Raw genomic sequence first — 20,798 nt, 5'->3', positions numbered from 1 at the left:
AGTTTAAGGTGTACAGCATAATAATTTGACTTACCTGCATCATGAAATGATTATCACAATAACTTTAGTGAACATCCATCATCTCAAAATTAAAGAACAGGGAAAAAAACCTTTTTTTGTGTGATGAGAACTCTTAGGATCTACTGTCTTAACAACTTTCATATGTAACATACAGCAGTGTTCATTATATTTATCATGTTGTACATTACATCCCTAGTACTTATTTATCTTATAACTGGAAGTTTGTACCTTTTGACCACCTTCTTCCAATTCCCCCTTCACCCACCCCTTGTCTCTGGTAACCACAATGATCTCTTTTTCTATGAGTGCATTAGTTTTTTGTTTTTGAAGTACAGTTGACATCCAACACTATATTAGTTCCTGTTGCACCAGCATAGTGATTTGGTATTTATACATTTCAAAATAATCACCATGATAAGTGTAGCTATGATATGTCACCATACCAAAGATATTACATAGTTACTGGCTATATTCCCCACACTGTACATTTCATACCCATGACCTATTTCTTTTCTCCCCCCACCCCCTTCCACTTTGGCAACCAACCCCCTTCCACTCTGGCAATTTGTTCTCTATATCTATGACCCTGTTTTGTTACGTTCGCTCATTTGTTTTGTATTTTAGATTCCATATGTAACAGAGATCATACAGTATTTGTCTTTCTCTGTCTGATTTATTTCATTTAGCATGATACCCTCTAGGTCCATCCATGTTGTTGCAATGGCAACATTTCATTCTTTTTTGTGAGTAGTATTGCATTGTATATATAAACCATAGCTTCTTTATCCATTCATCTGGGCACTTGGGTTGCTACCATATCTAGCCTATTGTAAATAATGCTGCAGTGAACATAGGGGTGCGTATATCTTTTCCAATTAGTGTGTTTGTTTTCTTTGGATAAATACTCAGGAGTGGAGTTGTTGGATCCTATGGTAGTTCTATTTTTAGTTTTCTGAGGAACCTCCATACTGTTTTTCATAGTGGCTGCAGCAATTTACATTCCCACCAACAGTGCCCGAGGGTCCCCTTTTCTCCATATCCTCACCAACACTTGTTATTTGTTGTCTTTTTGATAATAGCCATTCTGACAGGTGTGCCAAGTATGACTTTTTGCCAACTTCAGAATAATACCTGAGAGAGAGAAAGAGATCTTAAAGATTTTATGAAAAGTTGAAAGCCTCCTTCTTATATAATGGAACTGAGATTTGAATCCATTCAGTCTTTCTTCCAGGACTCCCCACAACTATTTAAGGGAAAAAAAATTTTTGAACCAGCTGACATAAGTTATTTTTTAATTACATTGTAGAAAACTGAACTCAGTATAATTTTCTTATAGACCTCGTACAACTATAAAACCAAAATGATTTTTAAAACCTAAGTGCAGGCCATCATCAAAAAGTCTACAAACAATAAATGCTGGAGAGGATGTGGAGAAAAGGGAATCTCCCTACACTGTTGTTGGGAATGTAGATTGGTACAACCACTATGGAGAACAGTATGGAGGTTCCTTAAAAAACTTAAAATAGCTACCACGTGATCCAGCAATCCCACTCCTGGGCATATAGCCGGAGAAAACCATAATCCGAAAGGATACATGCACCCCGATGTTCATTGCAGCACTTTTTACAATAGCCAAGACATGGAAGCAACCTAAATGTCCATCAACAGAGGAATGGATAAAAAAGGTGTGGTACATATATATAATGGAATATTACTTAGCCATAAAAAAGAAGGAAATAATGCCATTTGCAGCAACATAGAGATTATCATACTAAGTGTAGTAAGTCAGAAAGACAAATATCATACAATATCGCTCATATATGGAATTTAATTTTAAAAAGATACAAATGAACTTATTTACAAAACAGAAGCTGACTTACAGATATCGAAAACAACTTATGGTTACCAGAGGGGAAACATGGGGGAGAGGGTTAAATCAGGAGCTTGGGATGAACACGCGCACACTACTATATATAAGATAGATAACCAACAAGGACTTACTGTAGAGCACAGGGAACTCTATCCAATATTCTGTGATAACCTATTTGAGGAAAGAATCTAAAAAACAATGAATATATGTATCTGTATAACAGAATCACTTTGCTGTACACCTGAAACTAACACAACATTGTAAATCAACTCCAATAAAATTAAAATATTTAAAAAGTTTTTAAAAATTAAAAACTAAGTGCAAATAAAACTGTAGAACCAGTAAACTTTAAATCATTATGATGTGTTACAAAGTTACTGGTCAAAATGTGACTATCGTGATTGGTATTATGGGCCAAGTCCTTCTGAGATGAACGTGCCTACCGTACTATGGCTTGATATTTGCTTGTCCCATTTGACTCATTGTCAACTTTTGTTGGTACCCCAGACCACCATTTTGCACACAATATAAAAACATCATCTGTGTTAAGTCCACCTCTCTCACTAGCCTAGAGCTGTTAAAGTCGTGTTATTTAAACACCAGCAAAACTGTAAATGTAAATCATAATAGTACATATGAATATAGCACTGACATTATAAGGCAATCCTTGATTATCATTGTCCAGGATGTTCCAGGCTAGGTTTTTGCTCATTTTTTGAGATTTTCATTGAAAATAAATCACGTGTTAAATTTGGAGAAAGAGCTGTCAGATCCCCAGAATGTCCACAGACCCCAGTCTGAGAACCACTTCTACCTCAGTTATATATTATAAATGGATATTTGAAAATTCACAGCTATAACTGAAAATGTAACTCCAGTGTACATATGTTAAAGCGGGTCTCTTGCTTTTTGAATGTCACCACTATTTTCTCCATGTACCACCTTGCCTAATATCCTCATTTTCTCCCCTTGCTTAGCCTCAAGCTTCCAATTAGAGCAGTGGTTCTCAATCCTTGTTGCATTAAAATTACATTAGAATTACCTAGGGAGCTTTTATAAGAATATAATATCCAGTCTTGGATGTGTCCCTGGGTTTTGTTTCTGTTTTTTGTTTTGTCTTATACTTTGTTTTTAAAGCTCTCCAGTTTGTTCAATGTGCAGCTGGAATTCCAAACCACAAGATTCTAGAACTATTGAAAATTTCTCTCCAGATACTTTGGCTTATTAAGGAACAGTAAGACTATGTATTATATAAAACTGCTTACTGTATGCCATGTTGTCCAACACAACATACTGTTACCTCATGAAATCATTGATGCTATGAAATAGGTATTACCTCCATTTTTCAGGAAAGTAAAGTTTAGAGAGACTAAATAAGTTCCTTTGGGCTACATCGTTATTAGCAGCAGAACCAGGATTCAGATTGTCTGTTAACCATGATCTTAACCACGAAACTATAAATATCCAGTCTTATTTCACCCTTTTATTACAATATAGATTAACCAGTCACTGTTAAACACACACTTTGATGAAGGTGTTTTTACTTTGAATAATGAATGTACATAGTTAGACTAAAAATATATAAGCGTAAAGTATGAATGCAGTTCATATGAACACCTGCAGCTGTAGCTCTCTCTCTTTTTTCCCATTCAGTTAAGAAGTTTGTTGGCGAAATGATTTCATTCTCCAAGGTTGGATTTCTTCTCAAAAGAGGCTGAAAAACATTCAGTTAGTTAGCTCACTTTGTTTTCAGGTCTATTAAGAAATACTGCATTTAAATCAGATTCTGATTAAACTTATAATTTTAGGATTACCATATTTGGTTGATTTTAGCATGCACATTTTCTATATTTTAAATCTTTGAAATCAGAAAGAAATTTGTTTCTTACACTTTGATGCACACTGTAGTTAAATTGGCAGATTTTTCTTTCTTAATGAAAGATAAAATAGTCATGTATCTTAAAATTAATGACATCTTAGATTTGATGAATTAACAATAGTGGTTATATATGAATGACCATTCCATATATAATCAGGCTATTTTTGGAGGTAAAACAGTGTGATGTATTCTCAGTATCGTTGTGAAGATTAAATAAGATAAAATAATCATCATAGTATCTGGCACATAGTAAGAGCTTAGGAAGTGTCAGCTGTTATTATAGCATTGTAAATACTAGTGTTATAATTGCATGATGGATCCACAACCACAGACCAGGGAAAGGTGTCCAAGCAGTCTTCAGTTTGTAAGTGAAACTTATTTAAGTTATTTCCTGTAGGTGGGTTCTTTTATAAACAAATCTGACTGGCATTAAATTGATATTTCCAAGACTGCTGTATTTATAGAATGCTGAAAGCCATCATTATACAATATACTACACTGTACTGCTCATTAAGGACTCTTACTCTGGCATATTCTCAAAATACAGAATTTAACATAGGTATTCAATAGTCTAGTCTAGGGGAATTTTGTCCAAGAAGCTCAGCACCAGAGGTTATATGAGAAACAATATTATTGTCAGTAGACTTTGAGAATATCAGTTATAATAAGAACTGTGCTTCCCTCAGTCACTTAACTTCTTACCTGTAATACAAATTAAATAGCAAATAATGTTGCAGAACATTATTTCAGTTCTTTCAGTAACTTACACATTTTTTTCAGACCCTGAAGACTTTTAAGTATATTCATACTTATCAGGCATTAAAATGCTTTAATATAAAACATGAACTATGTTAATTTAAGTTTGTACAGAACGTCTTTTTTTTTTTTGATCCTGGGACAGTGATAGCTCATCTGAGATTTGATAATTTTCTTTTGTGCTTCTTTTGTTGCTTTCTACTATAATTATTATTATTATTGTTTTTTGTGGTATGCGGGCCTCTCACTGTTGTGGCCTCTCCCATTGCGGAGCACAAGCTCCGGACGCGCAGGCTCAGTGGCCATGGCTCACGGGCCCAGCCTCTCCGCGGCATGTGGGATCTTCCCGGACAGGGGCACGAACCCACGTCCCCTGCGTCAGCAGGTGGACTCTCAACCACTGCGCCACCAGGGAAGCCCCTGTAATTTTTGTTTTTGTCTTCATAATTCATGCTTCCTGAGGGAAACTTCTTAAGTACAATTTTGGGATAAGTGAATAGATTATTTTCAGTATTGATTTTTATTTTTTTAAATCTGCAGAAAGTAAAAAAAAAACACCAAGAATATTTTTCTGGCATTTTATAGAAGGGAAATATTTTTTAATTAATAAACTTTTTTTTAGAGAGAAGTTTTATTTTTTTTTAAATATTTATTTATTTATTTTGGCTGCCCTGGGTCTTAGTTGCGGCATGTGGGATCTTTTTTAGTTGCGGCATGTGGGATCTTTTTTAGTTGCAGCATGTGGACTTCTTAGTGGCGGCATGCAGACTTCTTAGTTGTGGCATGCAGACTTCTTAGTTGCAGCATGCATGTGGGATCTAGTTCCCAGACCAGGGATCGAACCCAGGACCCCTGAATCGGGAGCTCGGAGTCTTACCCACTGGACCACCAGGGAAGTCCCTAGAGAGAAGTTTTAGATTCACAGCAAGACTGAGCACAAAGTACAGAGTGCCATATACACTCTGTTCCCCACACATGCACAACTTCCCCCACTATCAATACCCCATGACACAGTGGTACATTTGTTACAGTCGATGAATCTATATCGACACATCATCACCAAAAGTCTATAGTTTACATTAGGATTCACTCTTGGTGAAATACATATATATTTTTTTATAGCATTTTACAGGAGGTATTTTTTAACATATGGCTATTTTTTTAAATTTTTTATTGAAGTATAGTTTACAATATCATATAAGTTTCAGGTGTACAGCACAGTGATTCAGTTATACGTATATATATATATGTATAGTCTTTTTCAGATTCTTTTCCCTTATAGGTTATTACATAGTATTGGGTATAGTTCCCTGTGCTGTACAGTAGGTCCTTGTTGGTTATCTATTTTATACACACTAGTGTGTAACATATGGACATTTTTTAAAGTATGTATTTTTTAACGGTTTCTTTATTTTATTTTTTTATTTATTAATTTTTTGGGGCACGCCATGCAGCATGCAGGATCTTAGTTCCCTGACCAGGGTTCTAACCCATGCTCCTTGCAATGGAAACGCAGAGTCTTAACCACTGGACCACCAGGGAAGTCCCCATATGGCCATTGGTAGTATAGGTAGGGGCCATAGAGTGAGGAAGAAAAGTGGCTAGAGCTGTTTAGGTGGTGCCGTTTATAGGACTCCATTGCCAAGTTTTTGGCTTGGGCAGTTAAGCATCGATAATGTTAGACTATATAGGGAACTCAAGAGAAAGAGCAGATTTGGGTTTGGAGATGTATAGGTAGTAGGGGGGAGTAGAATATGATGTTGTACTTAGTGAATTCTACATGTATTTATCATTACTTTTGTTTTTCTTTTCCCCTTATTCCTCACTCTTTTCTCAGTTTTCTCCTCTTGCCCCCACCTTGACTTCATTAAGTAGCCATGCCCTCGAACAGAAGGGGTTTTTTTTCCTTTGAGTAAGATTAATTTAATGAATCAGTGTTTGGCATACCTCACTTCTGATCATCATGACAATTATGTAAGATGGTTGGATAGTTATAATTGCTAGGGATTCATAGTACTAACTACCATTTCTCCTTTCCAACTGCAAGTATATACACACATGATTGATGGTATCAATAGAATGAGAAATAGAGTATCACTTTATTAAACCAGGCATGCACCCTGTGGTTCTCCAAGTGCAAGGATTCTGGAAACCCATTTATGCCTGGTATTTTTACTCCCTCTTTTATTAATTGAGAACACGTAGGCTTTAGGCACTGGCTCCAGCATGCCTTATCTAGAAATCTGGAACAAGGTGCAGGACTACACCCTCTGAGTTTCAGCAAAGAACAGGAAATATAGAGGCAGATTCCTGGCTTTTATCCTTGATGTATTAGTCAGGTTGGGCTGCCATAACAATATACCATAGACTGAGTGGCTTAATCAACAGAATTTCATTTTCACACAGTTAAGGAGGCTGGGAAGTATTAAGATCAAGGCCAGCTGATTTGGTTTCTGGTAAGTGTTCTCTTCCTGGCTTGTAGATGGATGCCTTCTTGATGTGTGGTCATATGGTCTCCCCTTTTTTTAAAATTAATTAATTTATTTATTTTTGGCTGCATTGGGTCTTTGTTGTTGCACGCAGGCTTTCTCTAGTTGCAGAGAGTGGGGGCTACCCTTCGTTGTGGTGCACGGGCTTCTCATTGTGGTGGCTTCTCTTGTTGAAGAGCATAGGCTTTAGGCGCACAGGCTTCAGTAGTTCTGGCTCTTGGGCTCTGGAGTGCAGGCTCAGTAGTTGTGCAGTGCAGGCTTAGTTGCTCCACAGCATATGGGATCTTCCCGGACCAGGGCTTGAACCCGTGTCCCCTGCATTGGCAGACGGATTCTTAACCACTGCGCCACCAGGGAAGCCCTTATGGTCTTTCCTTGGTGCATGTGCTTGGAAAGGGGGGAGGTGGGAGGGGAAGGAAGAGAGGTAGAGAGATTTCTCTTTTCCGCTTCCTGTAAGGCCACGAATCCTATTGGTTTACAGCCCCACCCTGATGACTTCATTTAACATTAATTGCCTTCTAAAAGCCGTGTCTCTTAATACAGTCACATTGGAGGTTAGGGCTTCAACATATGAGTTTGGGGGTCGGGGGAGGTGTGGTGGGACACATTTCAGTCCATACACTTGGAAACCTCACTTCAGAGTAAAGAGGTGGTCCAGTGACTATTGAAATCACACCAGTTATTTACTTCCAAAATATTTAGAGATTTTCCAGCTATCTTTCTCTTACTGCTAATTTAATTCCATTATGGTTGGAGAACACACTTTGGATGATTTAAAACTATTTAAATTTATTGAGACTTGTTTTGTGGCCCAGAATATGGTCTGTCTTGGTAAATGTTGTATGTGTACCTAGTAAAGTGTGTATTCTTCTTTTGTTGAGTGGAGTGTAATGTAAATGCCAATTAGGTCAAATTGATGGTACTGTTCAAGATTTTTATGTTCTTACTGATTTTCTGTTACTTGTTCTATTGATTATTGAAAAAGTGGGTGTTGAAATCTCAAATATAATTGTGGATGTGTCTGTTTCTTCTTACAGTTCTATCATTTTTACTTTATACTTGTTGAAGCTATTTTCTTAGGTACGTAAATGTTTAGGGCTGTTATGCTTTCTTGATGGATTGGCCTCATTATCATTATGAAATGGCCACCATTATCACTTGCAAGTTCATTTGCTCTGGAATCTGTTTCATCTGATTACTGTAGCCACTCCAGCTTTCTTTTGGCTAGTGTTAGCACTCACTTTTAGCTTATTTGTGTCTTTATATTCAAAATGGATTTCTTATAGGTAGTATGCAGTTGTGTCTTGCTTTTTTAACCAATCTGATAATCCTTGCTTTTTTTTTTTTTTTTTTTTTTGCGGTACGTGGGCCTCTCACTGCTGTGGCCTCTCCCGCTGTGGAGCACAGACTCCAGACGCGCAGGCTCAGCAGCCATGGCTCACGGGCCCAGCCGCTCTGTGGCATGTGGGATCCTCTCAGACCAGGGCACGAACCCGTGTCCCCTGCATCGGCAGGCGGACTCTCAACCACTGCGCCACCAGGGAAGCCCAATCCTTGCTTTTTAATTAGACCATTCACATTTTAGGTTATTGTTGATATGGATGGGATTAAATCTGTCATCTTATTATTTGCTTTCTATTTGTCCCATCTGGTCTTTGTTCCTTTATCCTTCTTTTTCTGTCTTCTTTTGGATTGACAGTTTGGGGGTTTTTTTTGAATAATTTCATTTTATCTCCTTTGTTAACTTATGGGGGTATGTTTTGTTTGTTTTTTCAGTAGTTACTTTAAAGTATGCAATAATTAACTTGTCACAGTTTACCTTCAAATACTTTGAAGTATTTACCTTCAAATACTTCAACATTTCCTTTAAATAGTTCTATTTAAAAGTGATTTAAAAACAAATAATAAATTATTTTTTATTTACCTACATATTTATGATTTCCAGTTCTCTTTGTGTAGATCCAGATTTCCAAATGGTTTAATTTTCTTTCTGACAGAAGGATTTCCTTTACCATTTTTGGTAGTGAGGGTCTGTTGGTGATAAACTTGTTTCAGCTTTTCTGGGTCTAAGGTTTTTGTTTGTTTGTTTGTTTTTCAGGAATTCCAGGTTGACAGTTTTCTTCTTTCACTCCTTCTCTATTTCTCCTGAGCTCACCTTCTTTGTGCTACTCTCCCTTGTCTGGTACTCTGCCCTGTGACTCTAGCCACCTAACTTCCCTTTCCCTTAGTTCTTTTGTGCTCGATTCAGGGAGACTGCTGGATTCCATCTGCCTTCTCCTTCCCTGTCCTTCGGCCTGGAAACGTTCTCCAGGCATTAAAGTTGGGCAGTTTAGAGCTCACCTGTTTATTTTTCTCTCAGAGATCACTGTCTTACACTGTCTGTTGTCCAGTGTCTGGAAACAGTTGTTTGTATTTTGTTGTGGTTTAGGTGTGTGGGTAAATCAAGTCCCTAATACTCCATTTTGACTGGAAATAGCACAGTGACTACCAAAATCAAACCAGTCATGTCAGCCATCCTACTGGCCTTGTGGAAGAATTCATAAAATGGATGAATATAGAAATCATGCGTTTCTCCCCAGTATGTTCCTTGGTGGAAGATAAGAGTTGTGGTAAAGTCCTGCTCTCCCTGTGTACAGAGACCCAACCCAGGTAAAGGGAAGAAGTTCCTTTCTCCCCTGACACTTACCATTATCATTGTATAAATGAAGAAATTAAGTGACATGCCTGAACTTGCCCAGGACTGTCCTCACTGGATCCTACTGTCTTTGTGAAAACAGTAAAATCAAATTCTGCAGTGAATGTTTTATGTATTGCAGTTACGAAATAGTTATTAAAGGTTAATTTTATTTTTAGATCTTTACATGAATTTTAATTTTCACTTTGACCATCAGTTATGTTGTATATAACCTCATTTCATTTCTGGAGATGGGAAGGTTTTATGCTTCATGGCATTCCTTGGATCAAATACATTATGAAGGAAATACAGCCTGAAATCAATAATTAATTTGTATTCTGGCCCTTTGTATGAAAACTTTACTAAGAATGTCTTCTGACCATAAAGAGCAGTGAATTTATAGTGGGTTTTTAAATATTTGTCAATAAATAAATAAATATTTGTCAACTACATGAGGTTTGCTGTTTAAGGTTAAATAATAACTGAAATTTAATTTGATAATTCCTACCATAGCAGTGTATGCCAGAGATCAAAGGGCAGAGTCTTTTTTTTCTCAGAAATTTCTCAAAGAATTATTTTAATTTGCCTAGATTCACTCAGTATTTGAATTTACATCTACTTGATCATAAAACCAATTTTTTCCTCGAAGTTAGGCCACAGTTTAGAACCATCACAGTTCTATAGAAGAACATAAAATTTTAATATTTCAGGTTTAAAATTCACAGTTATAATTTTGGCTTATTATGTGTCCTTTAGAAAAATTAATCTTTAAGATCATTTATCTAAAACCAACAGAAAAATTATTATAAGCAATATGGTTATCAAACAATAAATCATCTCTTAGTTACCAGAGAAATAATTAAGACAGCAACTTGCCTAGGTTACAGTTAATATTTTATGCTCACTAAATTGAAGCTCTGTACCTTTTGAACACTATTGTGAACTGAAATCCAGATTGAATTGGCCTTTTCTACTTTAAAATGTTTTTAATCAATGGGTATACAACTACCTAACAAATTTGGGGCTCCTTTTAGGGGTGCTAGTAGAACATGTGTGAGAAGACAGGGAAGCCTACTTTGCAATGTTTGAAAGATGGGAGTTTAGGAAAAGAGTCTAAGGAACAATTAGAACAGAAAGTGATGGCTCCCCTGAAAAGTTTTTCCCTCCCTCATCTGTTCAGCTTCCTCTAACTCTACTCTTACTCTGTATACTTTATTTTTCCTTTTATATTCCCCCCCCCGCCCCATCTTATTTTCTTGTTTATTCTTTCTTCTTTGTCTATTTTGTTTCTCCCTGTCCCTTTCCTCCTTTTTTTCTCTTTACTTTGATCACAATTCTTAGTTACTTATCCTTCTATTCTTTTCTGATTGTTTTCTTTAAAACTTTCCTTATCTCTAACCAAATTACTGTGGTTGAATTGGTAAGGAGCCAGGAGGGGAATGTGGATGGCACTTACATATTAGAGGCTTTGTGTAGTTGGGAATTCGGATTGTAGAGGAAAAGATGTCTGTTATGGCAGCCAATTACAGTCCTCTGGGAAGAGAGTCGCCTTGCAGAATTGTGTGAAGTACAAGCTTTACCTTCCTTGGCTTCTGGTGAACTCTATTTACTCTTCTGTGCCTAGACAATATCTATCTGCTAACAACTGGGTGAAAAATTCAGTAGTAAGTATTGCATAAATTAGATTGAATTTTTTTTAATGAACTCACCAATTGTTTTACTACTATAAAGAGTTGTTTCTTTTGTGTTATGCCTATGTAGCACTTTTAGTTAAAAATTATTTTGATGGAAGATATGTAAATACTAATCATAAATGCCATATTTCTTTGTTATGCAAGCTTTTAACCTATAATATAATCATCTGAGCAGTTTAAATGGCATAAAATATATGCCTTTTTTAAAGTTTTAATATAGTCTATGATAGTGTTTTAAAAAACTACATAGCATTGTATTTTTTGTTACTGTAATTTATTTAATAGTTGTGGTAAACAAATTCAAATTGGTAGGTGATTGCTGTTTTTTATTATGCAATATTTGCAAAGGTGGGAAAAGGGTTAGTACTTATTACTTGACTGTAAGTAATTTAGGGAACATAGGAACTCAGTATGGGCTGAGTTCTGAGTACACAGGCTTGTCATAGCTCATATCAAAGGAGCACCTTCTATGCTTCCAGAATTCTCTTATGTTCTTTTTTAGTTTTAGAACTAGAACTGTTTGTCTTTTAATGTTATTTAGATCCTTGTTTCAAGAAGTTCAAAGTGCTTTAGAAAATACTATTAATCTTAAAATATCTAAGAATGATGGAATGAATATTTTATATTGATTTTGTTCACAATAATTAAATTTTTGTGTATATATATGAAAATTTCAAAACACCAGTTCTGAGCCTGTTAGAATGTCTACAAACATGAGCAGTTTTAGAAAAATTTAAGAAACATTTTGGAGCATTGAAAATAATTGAAAGTCCTAATTCTCACCCGTCAGATCACTAAGCCTGCCTTCCTTTAGTCCATTTCCATTGGTTATACTAGTTGTGCTAATTGTTAACGATAGAGAATTAGTGATTAGAGAATTAGCCAAGGCTTTTCCTTTGGTCTCTGAGATTTAGTGTGAAGATATCTGTAAGATCTGACCCTCAAAAATTACCTGCTTTCAACATTTTAGAGAATACACTATCAGATGGCAGAACTGGCTGTCAAATTGGAATGTAGGAAACAAATTCTCTTGAGATACTGATGATTGAGGCCCAGGAACATACATGAATATAATCATTTTAGTGGTGTGTGTGTGTGTGTGTGTGTGTGTGTGTGCGTGTGTGTGTTTTAACAACTCTTTATTAAAATGTCAGTGTGAATAAGTTAAATTCTGTTTTTAAAAAAACGTAGTAAAATAAAAGCTAAAAGAACTTCTTGTGCATTGCCTGATGTCCTGGCACCTTCAATCTGCCATTTGTTAGAGGGCTAATAATCTGAGGTCACTTGTCCTATAATACCTGAATTCTTCAGAGTTGGTCATACTTTAACATAGATCTCAAGTTGATCTGCAACTGAGATCTTATTAATTAGTTAAATAACTACACTTTAACCACTCTTTCATTTTGCTTATGTATTCATTGAGCATCTCCTATACGCCAGGCACTGTCCTAGGCACTGGTAATAGAATGATGGATGTGTTAGACCTGGCTCCTGCATGCCTAGAGTTTATAATCTAATTAGAGACAATCGGCCATTAGAGTAGATTAAGAATTGCAGTAGGAACACATGAAGCTTATGAGAGGATTTCCCTCTGTGTCTGCTTCCCGCCTGAGTTGAAATTTAACTGAAATCAGGGACTAGAAAAAAGTTGGCAGATTTTCAGTTTCTCCATTGGAAAACACACAGTTTGTAACAGTGTACTCCTTAGTTAAGGTTTTTAACCCGTTTCCCTTCCCCCTTTGGTTTTCCAACTCATTCACAACTCTTCTTTTGCAGCTTTCAAAGTGTCAGGTTTAGTTTGGGTAGCCATGGCATATAGGAATCCCTATCAGATATAATAGATATTGAGGAAACAGTCCTGAGATAGGTAAGCACCTCATGTCTCAGTGGTGAAAGACAGGGTTCAGAGTGGTTGCATGAGCAGAGAAACAAAGAAAATTCTGTCAAGATTGCAGAATAGTAACCGTGTAAACTGGGAAGTCCAGTTAGAATTCAAAGGAAAACAGAGATTGGGAATTAAACATCAAGATGTTTTACAGTAAGGACCAGAATCAGCATTCACAGGCTGGATAACCAATACAGAATGAGCTGTAAGAATGATCTTGATGCTAAGCCAACAAATACCTGAGGCTGAGTCTCCATCCATTATTCTTTCCTGAGCCAGAATTGGAATTGGACTAATTGGGGAGTAGAGTTTAGGTAGGCACCCTGGATGAGACTTGGAAATAAGTCCTCAGATTTTTAACATTTTATATACATAGGAGATCTTGATTTAAGGCCTCACGTTACCATTATATTGCTCTGTGTGTCTGAGCTGTCACTTTACTCTCTGAAGTCCAATTTCTTCATCTATAGATTAATGAAAATACATACTCTTGAAGGTTCCTTTGAGTTCTTACTCCTGAATTCTATACAAAAGCCAAGACTCCCCCCACCTCGCCCCACTTTTTAACTTATCCCCTGTAGTTTTGCCCACAGAAGCTGCTTATTTTTCTTTGATGACAGAGGGACCAAGTTTGGTTTTAATTAACTCTAAGTGGTTTTGAATGCACAAAACAGAACATTGAAACATTTTATTTATAAGCAGATGTAATTGTACAGTTTTGCCAAGCATTATAAGGATAATGTTTTTAAGTGGGATATCCTCTTGCTCTTTCTGGAACTGCATGATCCAGACCTTTTCCATGATATCTAAATTGAGAAACCTTTAAACTTGGGAGACATAAGGAGAGAAAGGAATAGCTGTCCAAATTCTTTTAATACCAGGAATCCTTGAAGATATGTCTATCTGAGGAGATTTCTAGAATCTATGCCCTGAGTTGGTAGGGTAACCTCTACCCTAAAAATGAGTCTTTTTTGTGTGAAATGAAAAATAAGAATGAACTTTCATAATTGAGAATTATTAAGAACTATTGGTAGTGGAAAGTGGGCTCCTACAGATGGTTCTCTACTTACTGATACTGTTTGTGACCTTGGGCAAATGATTTTACAAATTTAGTTTTTTCATCTGTAAAATGAGAGAAAAACCTATGCCTTCGCATTTATTTTTGTTTTATTTCATTTTGTAAAATAAATTTATTTATTTATTTATTTATTTATTTATGGCTGTGTTGGGTCTTCCTTGCAGTGTGCAGGCTTTTCATTGTGGTGGCTTCTCTTGTTGTGGAGCATGGCCTCTAGGCGTGTGGGCTTCAGTAGTTGTGGCTTGCAGGCTCAGTTGATCCGCAGCAAGTGGGGTCTTCCTGGACCAGGGCTCGAACCCGTGTCCCCTGCATTGGCAGGAGGATTCTTAACCACTGCACCACCAGGGAAGTCCCTATTTTATTTTAAATTTAAGAAACGTTAGATGGAAAATAAAAGAAAAAAGAAACAGTATGGTGCTCACTATGTGCCAGGCAATATTCTAAATATTTTACAAATAACAACCTATTAACTACCCTCTGAAGGTCAATACTGCTATTATTGCCATTTAATAGATTTTTTAAAAACTAAGGCAAAGAGAGGTTGTATCGCTATAACTTGTACAAAGCCAAACAACTAGCAAGTAACAGAACTGTTTGCCTGGCCTCAGAGTTCATGTTCTTAACTATTACTTTATGCTACATCATGAGAATTAAGATGAGGAAGCACTTGATAAAACACTCCACAACTCAAGATGATAATGATCATCTTTGTTTAACTGAATGTTTGTATTACGTGACAATTAAAATTTATAGCCAATTTTCAAAGAGCTAGATTATTATAAAAACATACACATGACTTTGTTTTTCAGATAGAACCTCAGAATATTCATTGTTTTAATCATAATTTTGAATTTTGGTGGTTACTGTAGATGTACAGCAGAAATACTTGGTTGAATTTAAACCACACATGTCTAGAAAGCTTTTAAAGTCAGTCCATGATAAGTTTGTTTACAGATCACTTGCCTTTTTCATAATAGAGTGCTGAGGATTTTTTAAAATTCAGTTTAAGCTTTGTTGTTGGCTAACAAAAACAGAGAATATTTTTGTGTTTGAAGGTACTCTTCTGACAGTGGAAATATTTATGTGTCACTAGTATTAATAAAATAATAGTACAGATATAAAGTTGCTTTCATTTATAGCCACAGCCACTATTTTTTGCACTTGTCATTAAAGTCAGCTTTGTCTTTTATTCTCTGCTTAAAGACTTCTCATGGTGTATAAGTCAAGTTGCACTAGGAATGAAGAAACCTGGATTTCTCCAGTATGCATACTGCATACAACTTTAAGCAAGAAAGTTAATGTCTTTTTACCTTACTCTCTTCATCTGGAAGTAAGGTAGATTAGGCCACATGATTTCTAAGGTCCTTTACAATTCTCACTTAAAACAGAAACACTCAACACATACCTATGAGATTGGAACATATAAATGAGAAACCAAAAATATTTCAATGTATGTAGAACTTAACCCATTAGGAGATAAACATCTATGAAATATTAAGAATATTTTTATAAAGAAATGGATGGGTTAGTGTAACTCTGGAAGTGCCTGCAGTTGGGAGAGGGTTGGCTAAAGTTAGCAGTACAGAAAGAAAAAGCAGTGGTACAGGGTGAGAAATGAGTAGAGCGTGGTATAGACAGCAGTTTGGGTAGAACACAGAGAGCAGTAAAAGATGAGATTAAGAACCAGAGGTGGGTGGAGTCTTAAGCAGGGTCACCTCAGTGTATAACTTCAAGAGGCAGTGTTCACATCAGAATCTGGCAATGCCCAGCCAGAGTAGCTACCTCTGTACAGTGGCGCTGGCCCTAATGTCAGGCTTAAGAGTTCACACTGGGTTTAATAGGAAGTTAGGGAGCCAGTAAAACAAACAAACAACAAACAGAAAAACTTTGAGGAATGTGATGGAATGGCATTAATCTTCTTTCGGGAAGATTAATCTGCATCAGGGTGCAAGATGAATAAAAAAGGGCCTAGAGTCCTAGACCATAGCTAGGAGACTGGTGTAGTAATTTATGTGTAAAGTAATAGGAATCTAACTTGGTAACTGTTTTGAGGTTAAAAAGGAAGGTTTAATTTCAAGAGAAATTTGAAGAACAAGTTAGTGACTTGTTCAGTCACTGGATTTTAGGACCATAAAGAGGGAGAATCTCCTGCCCCTGTACCATAGACTTAGAAGGGAACTTCTCTTATTCCCTTTTGGGATTTGGCGACAATTTTGTATGAGTGATGATTTTGCATGTGTAATACTTATATTGTGATACATGAATTGCCATTGTGTTAAGAGAGGACTAGGAAAGTAGGCTTTTGTATTTATCATCTGTACCCTTCAGAATAATTGACAATGTATGTCACATCTAATCTTCCATCATCACCACCTACTGAGATCGCTATTGTCAAAGTCACCAATGACTTCCTTATTGTCAAATACAGTGGTCATTTCTTTGTTTATATTTTATTAAACCTCACTAGTGTTTAAGACCATTGGCCATGCCCTCCATGAAACATTTTTTTTCTCGCAGCTTCCATGATACCATACTTGACATATACCAGCTCCTTTTGCTGGTTCATCATCTTCTAACAGATCTCTACTTCTTAGAGTGCCTCTGGCCTTTGTCATGAATACTCTCTACATGCTTCTAGGTAACTCTTCACTCTAAATACTATCCAAATGCCAATGATTCCCAAAACTATATCCCCAACCCTGGAAAACAACAACCTCCTAATTAGTATACCTACTCTGATTCTTTTTCCCCTATTCTGTTATCAACATAGCAGTCAGAGCGATCATTTAAAAAAGTAAATCAGATCGTGTCACTTCTCTAGTTAAAACCCTCCAGTGACTTCCCATTGCATTTAGGATAAAATCTGAACTCCTTGCCCTAGCTTCAAAATCCTGTGTGATGTAGTCCCTGCCCACCATTCTAAACTATAGTTCTTACCACTTTCCCTCTCTGCTACTGCCATTCCAGCCTTACTCACCTTTTAGTTCCTGGGACATTACTCCTTTATTGTCACCTTAGACCCTCTGCTCAGAATGCTCTTTCCTCTGATTTTTGAATTGCTTGTTCCTTGTTCAGACCTTGGCTTAATTAAATGTTATCTGCTCAGAAAAGCCATCCCTCAACAGTTAGTATAAAGCATTTACATGATTATTCTCAATTTTTGCAATTATAGCATGGCACTTAGCACCATCTTCATACCTACATACTGGTAATATCAACTGAGAGTCCAATTCTCTGAGCATAACCTCTTCTACTAATTCTTAACACCCTTTCTCAGATTCATCCATATGTTTCTCATATTATCAGTTTGAGGTGCTAGTTCTTACCTAATTATTTTTAAAAGATTATTTATAAAGAGAAAAAAAGAAAGCAAAGCAAAGCAGAAAAGTGTTTCAAACTGCTAAGTTCTAATTTTTCAACACCAGAACCAGTGTGCTGTTACTTACGTGTGTCTTCACAAATTCCTCTACTGAGTAACCAGACTATGATCTCCTTAGCAGGGGTTTTACAAAACAATAACTCTAATTAAAATATATGACACTATGTAATTCTTTTATTTACATATTATTTTTCAGTTAATAGGCTTTATCATTTATCTAATGCCAGTCAGAGAATAGTAATTTATTTAAAATTTAGTTTATGTGTTTGTGTGTTTGCTTTATAGGACTGATAATATTTTGTTGCATGTATATCTTTCTATGCATGTGTAATTCCACAAACACATGATCATAACATTCTTTTGAGAGTTGTGTTTCACTTATGATGTAGATAATCTTTCCTTGTCAAAAGTAGATCTATATCATTATTTTAGATAAAACTGTACCACAGTATATTTAACCAGTCCCTTTTTGTTGGACATTTAGATTGATTACAATTATTTTTGACTGGTATAAACATTTTAATAAATATCCTTCAACATTCATCTCTGTGTACTTGTTCTATTATTTCATTGGAATAAATTCATGGAATAATTTTTATTCGTATTATTAGATTGTCCATCATAAGTTTGAAAGGACATTATTTTTAGAGAAACTTTCTTTTTGGCAATCCCCCAGGGGTTCTCATGCTTCTCTTGCCATTTTATTCCATATATGAGGGGGGTGCAATCTACTACCTTGGCAGGCTTTAGAAGTACATTGAACAGTATATACAGCAGCCCAATGGTAGGAAGGACCTTCTTCTGTTTCCTTGAGACAGAGCTTTGAAGTATCCTAGGTTTTTGTTTTAAATCAAGGATCCAGAGGCACCACCATTAAGTGTTTATGATGAGTTCTGATTGAGAGGGGCTCCTGGTTAGGGCCTCCCAAGAAGGAAGTGGTGGTTCTGGTCTCTCCCCTAGGTTTTTTGTGAAGTACTTCTGAAGAACAGAGATTCATAGACTCTTAAGGTTGAAAGAACCACTGCAAGTCTAATTCAGTTTCCACTTGACAGCTAAATCCCTTCAACCACACCCCTGGCAATTGTTTATCAGTCTGTTTGTGCCTTGGTGATGAAGAATTTACTTCCCAAGTTAGTCTGTTTCACCTATGGGTCATTCTGATTATTTAAGGTTTTCCCAGTGGCCAAATTATTAACCTCTTTTGTTGGAGAGAACAGATGAAGAACTTTAAGATGGCTGAACTCCGGAGCCAGAAGAGTGTGCCACAAAAAAGGAGCTAGTCTGGTCATGGCTTCTAGTCCGACTGTGGTGTAAGCACTATCCTCATTGAGGTTTTGGGGGCAGAGGGACTATGATTTGATTGATTAATTCCCACTGTCAATTGTCATTGATAGCCTGTGACAATTTATAACATCCTTTCTGTTCTTTTCAAAGTTATATTTTACATCAAATAATTTATCTCTTTTAAAATGTATAGCTAGTAGGTAAGCCTTAGCAGCCCGTATTTGTCTAGATTTGCAGCACTTTTTGTTTTTGTAAAGAGTAAATTGTTTTCAGAGACCCAAAAATTATACCTTATTTCTTGAGTAAGCTATGTCCTCAAAATATCGTCGGATCTAATGAATTTTCTTTAGTATGACATAAAATTTCCCAGTTCCTTAGTCATATTCTTTATTACAGTAAACTCTGCGCTATGGCAGAGGTTTTAGAGATTGAAATTATCAAAATTTTAATAATGCAACTTTTCTAATGACTACTGTGATTTAGTATTCTCATTTATTAAAATTCAGACACTCATAAATTTTTCCTGACAAGTTCCTAAAGGTTGTCATCACGTAACAGTTCTTTAAAATTTTTATTGGAGTATAGTTGCTTTACAGTGTATAACAGTTTAATTTTTATCACTTTAAACTTGGTAATTTCTAGTATATGAGTAAGCCATTTCCTGATAGGGTTGTTTTTTATTTTTTTACAGTAGCTCCTTGTTAATTATCTATTTTAAATATAACAGTGTGTACATGTCAATTCCAAACTCCCAATCTATCCCCCTCCCCACCCTTCCCCCCAGTAACCATAAATTCATTCCCCCTTCCCACCCTTCCCCCAGGTAACCATAAATTCATTCTCTAAGTCTGTTTCTGTTTTGTAAGTAAGTTCATTTGTATCATTTTTTTTCTTAGATTCCGCATATAAGTGATATCATATGATATTTGTCTTTCTCTCTCTGACTTAACTTCACTTAGTATGATATCTCCAGGTCCATCCATGTTGCTGCAGGTGGCATTATTTCTTTCTTTTTAATGGCTCAGTAATATTCCATGGTATTATATATGTACCACGTCTTCTTTATCCATTCATCTGTCAATGGATATCCTGCTAGGGTTTTGGAGATAAATTATAATTTAAAAAAAATACTGCCAAATATATATGAGACATTACTTAGGCTGTGAACCATCCTTGGTACTCACATGGAGTAACTGACATCTTGACATCATTCAGCTTTCCATAGTGTAAGAGCCACTGCTCTGCCACAATTCTTAGCTCTGCAGGATTACCCCACAGTCTGAGAGAGGGAAAAGGATGAGCCCAGAGAAATCTCCCGGGAGCTAAAATCATCCCATGTAGCCAGCCCATGGCAAGCCTGAGCTAGCCTTGAAAACCCACAGAACCATCAGAGAAAGGTCTGAATGGATTTGTTTTTATGTCTTTTGCTTCCCTCTGAAGGACACCATGGTTTAACTCAGTGAGTCCCAGGAGACCACAGGAGACCCTTGGCTTATGACCTAATTGGTTCCTGGAGGAAAGTTGAAAGTTGAGACCTCTTTTTTTCCCCCAGTTTGGCACATTATTATAAATTATGGTCCTTTTCCTGGAAACAAATCCTGTACCACAATATTCCAAAATATATTGTTAAAATATATGTTGAATACATATTATTTATATTTTTACAAATGTCTATTAAAGTATATAAAGGCAAAATTTGTAGCCACAGTGAAAGGAAGCATGTGTGGGGTAGTTAGGGACTCAGATTCTAGAACCAGACTTGTGTAGGTTCAAATTTCAACTTTGCAAC

The 20,798-nt window shown here is 36.2% G+C and overlaps 2 protein-coding genes across 8 annotated transcripts in view; one reads left to right on the top strand and one right to left on the bottom strand.

Annotated features, from left to right (window-relative positions):
- Nucleotides 1–17,342, bottom strand: part of LOC309818501 (translation machinery-associated protein 7-like) — a gene marked incomplete at both ends in the record, with an annotated part of 28,380 nt that extends 11,038 nt beyond the window's left edge. Inside the window, 1 exon segment of the mRNA XM_082648243.1 lies at nt 17,324–17,342. Coding sequence (XP_082504369.1) covers nt 17,324–17,342 — 19 coding nt within the window.
- Nucleotides 1–20,798, top strand: part of ATOSA (atos homolog A) — an 87,233-nt gene that overhangs the window by 39,627 nt on the left and 26,808 nt on the right. The gene's annotated exons all lie outside the window — the stretch shown is intronic.

Source organism: Grampus griseus (assembly GCF_964374135.1).
Source record: "Grampus griseus genome assembly, chromosome: 2".
NCBI classification, from domain to species: domain Eukaryota; kingdom Metazoa; phylum Chordata; class Mammalia; order Artiodactyla; family Delphinidae; genus Grampus; species Grampus griseus.
This window is presented reverse-complemented; position numbering and strand designations above follow the sequence as displayed.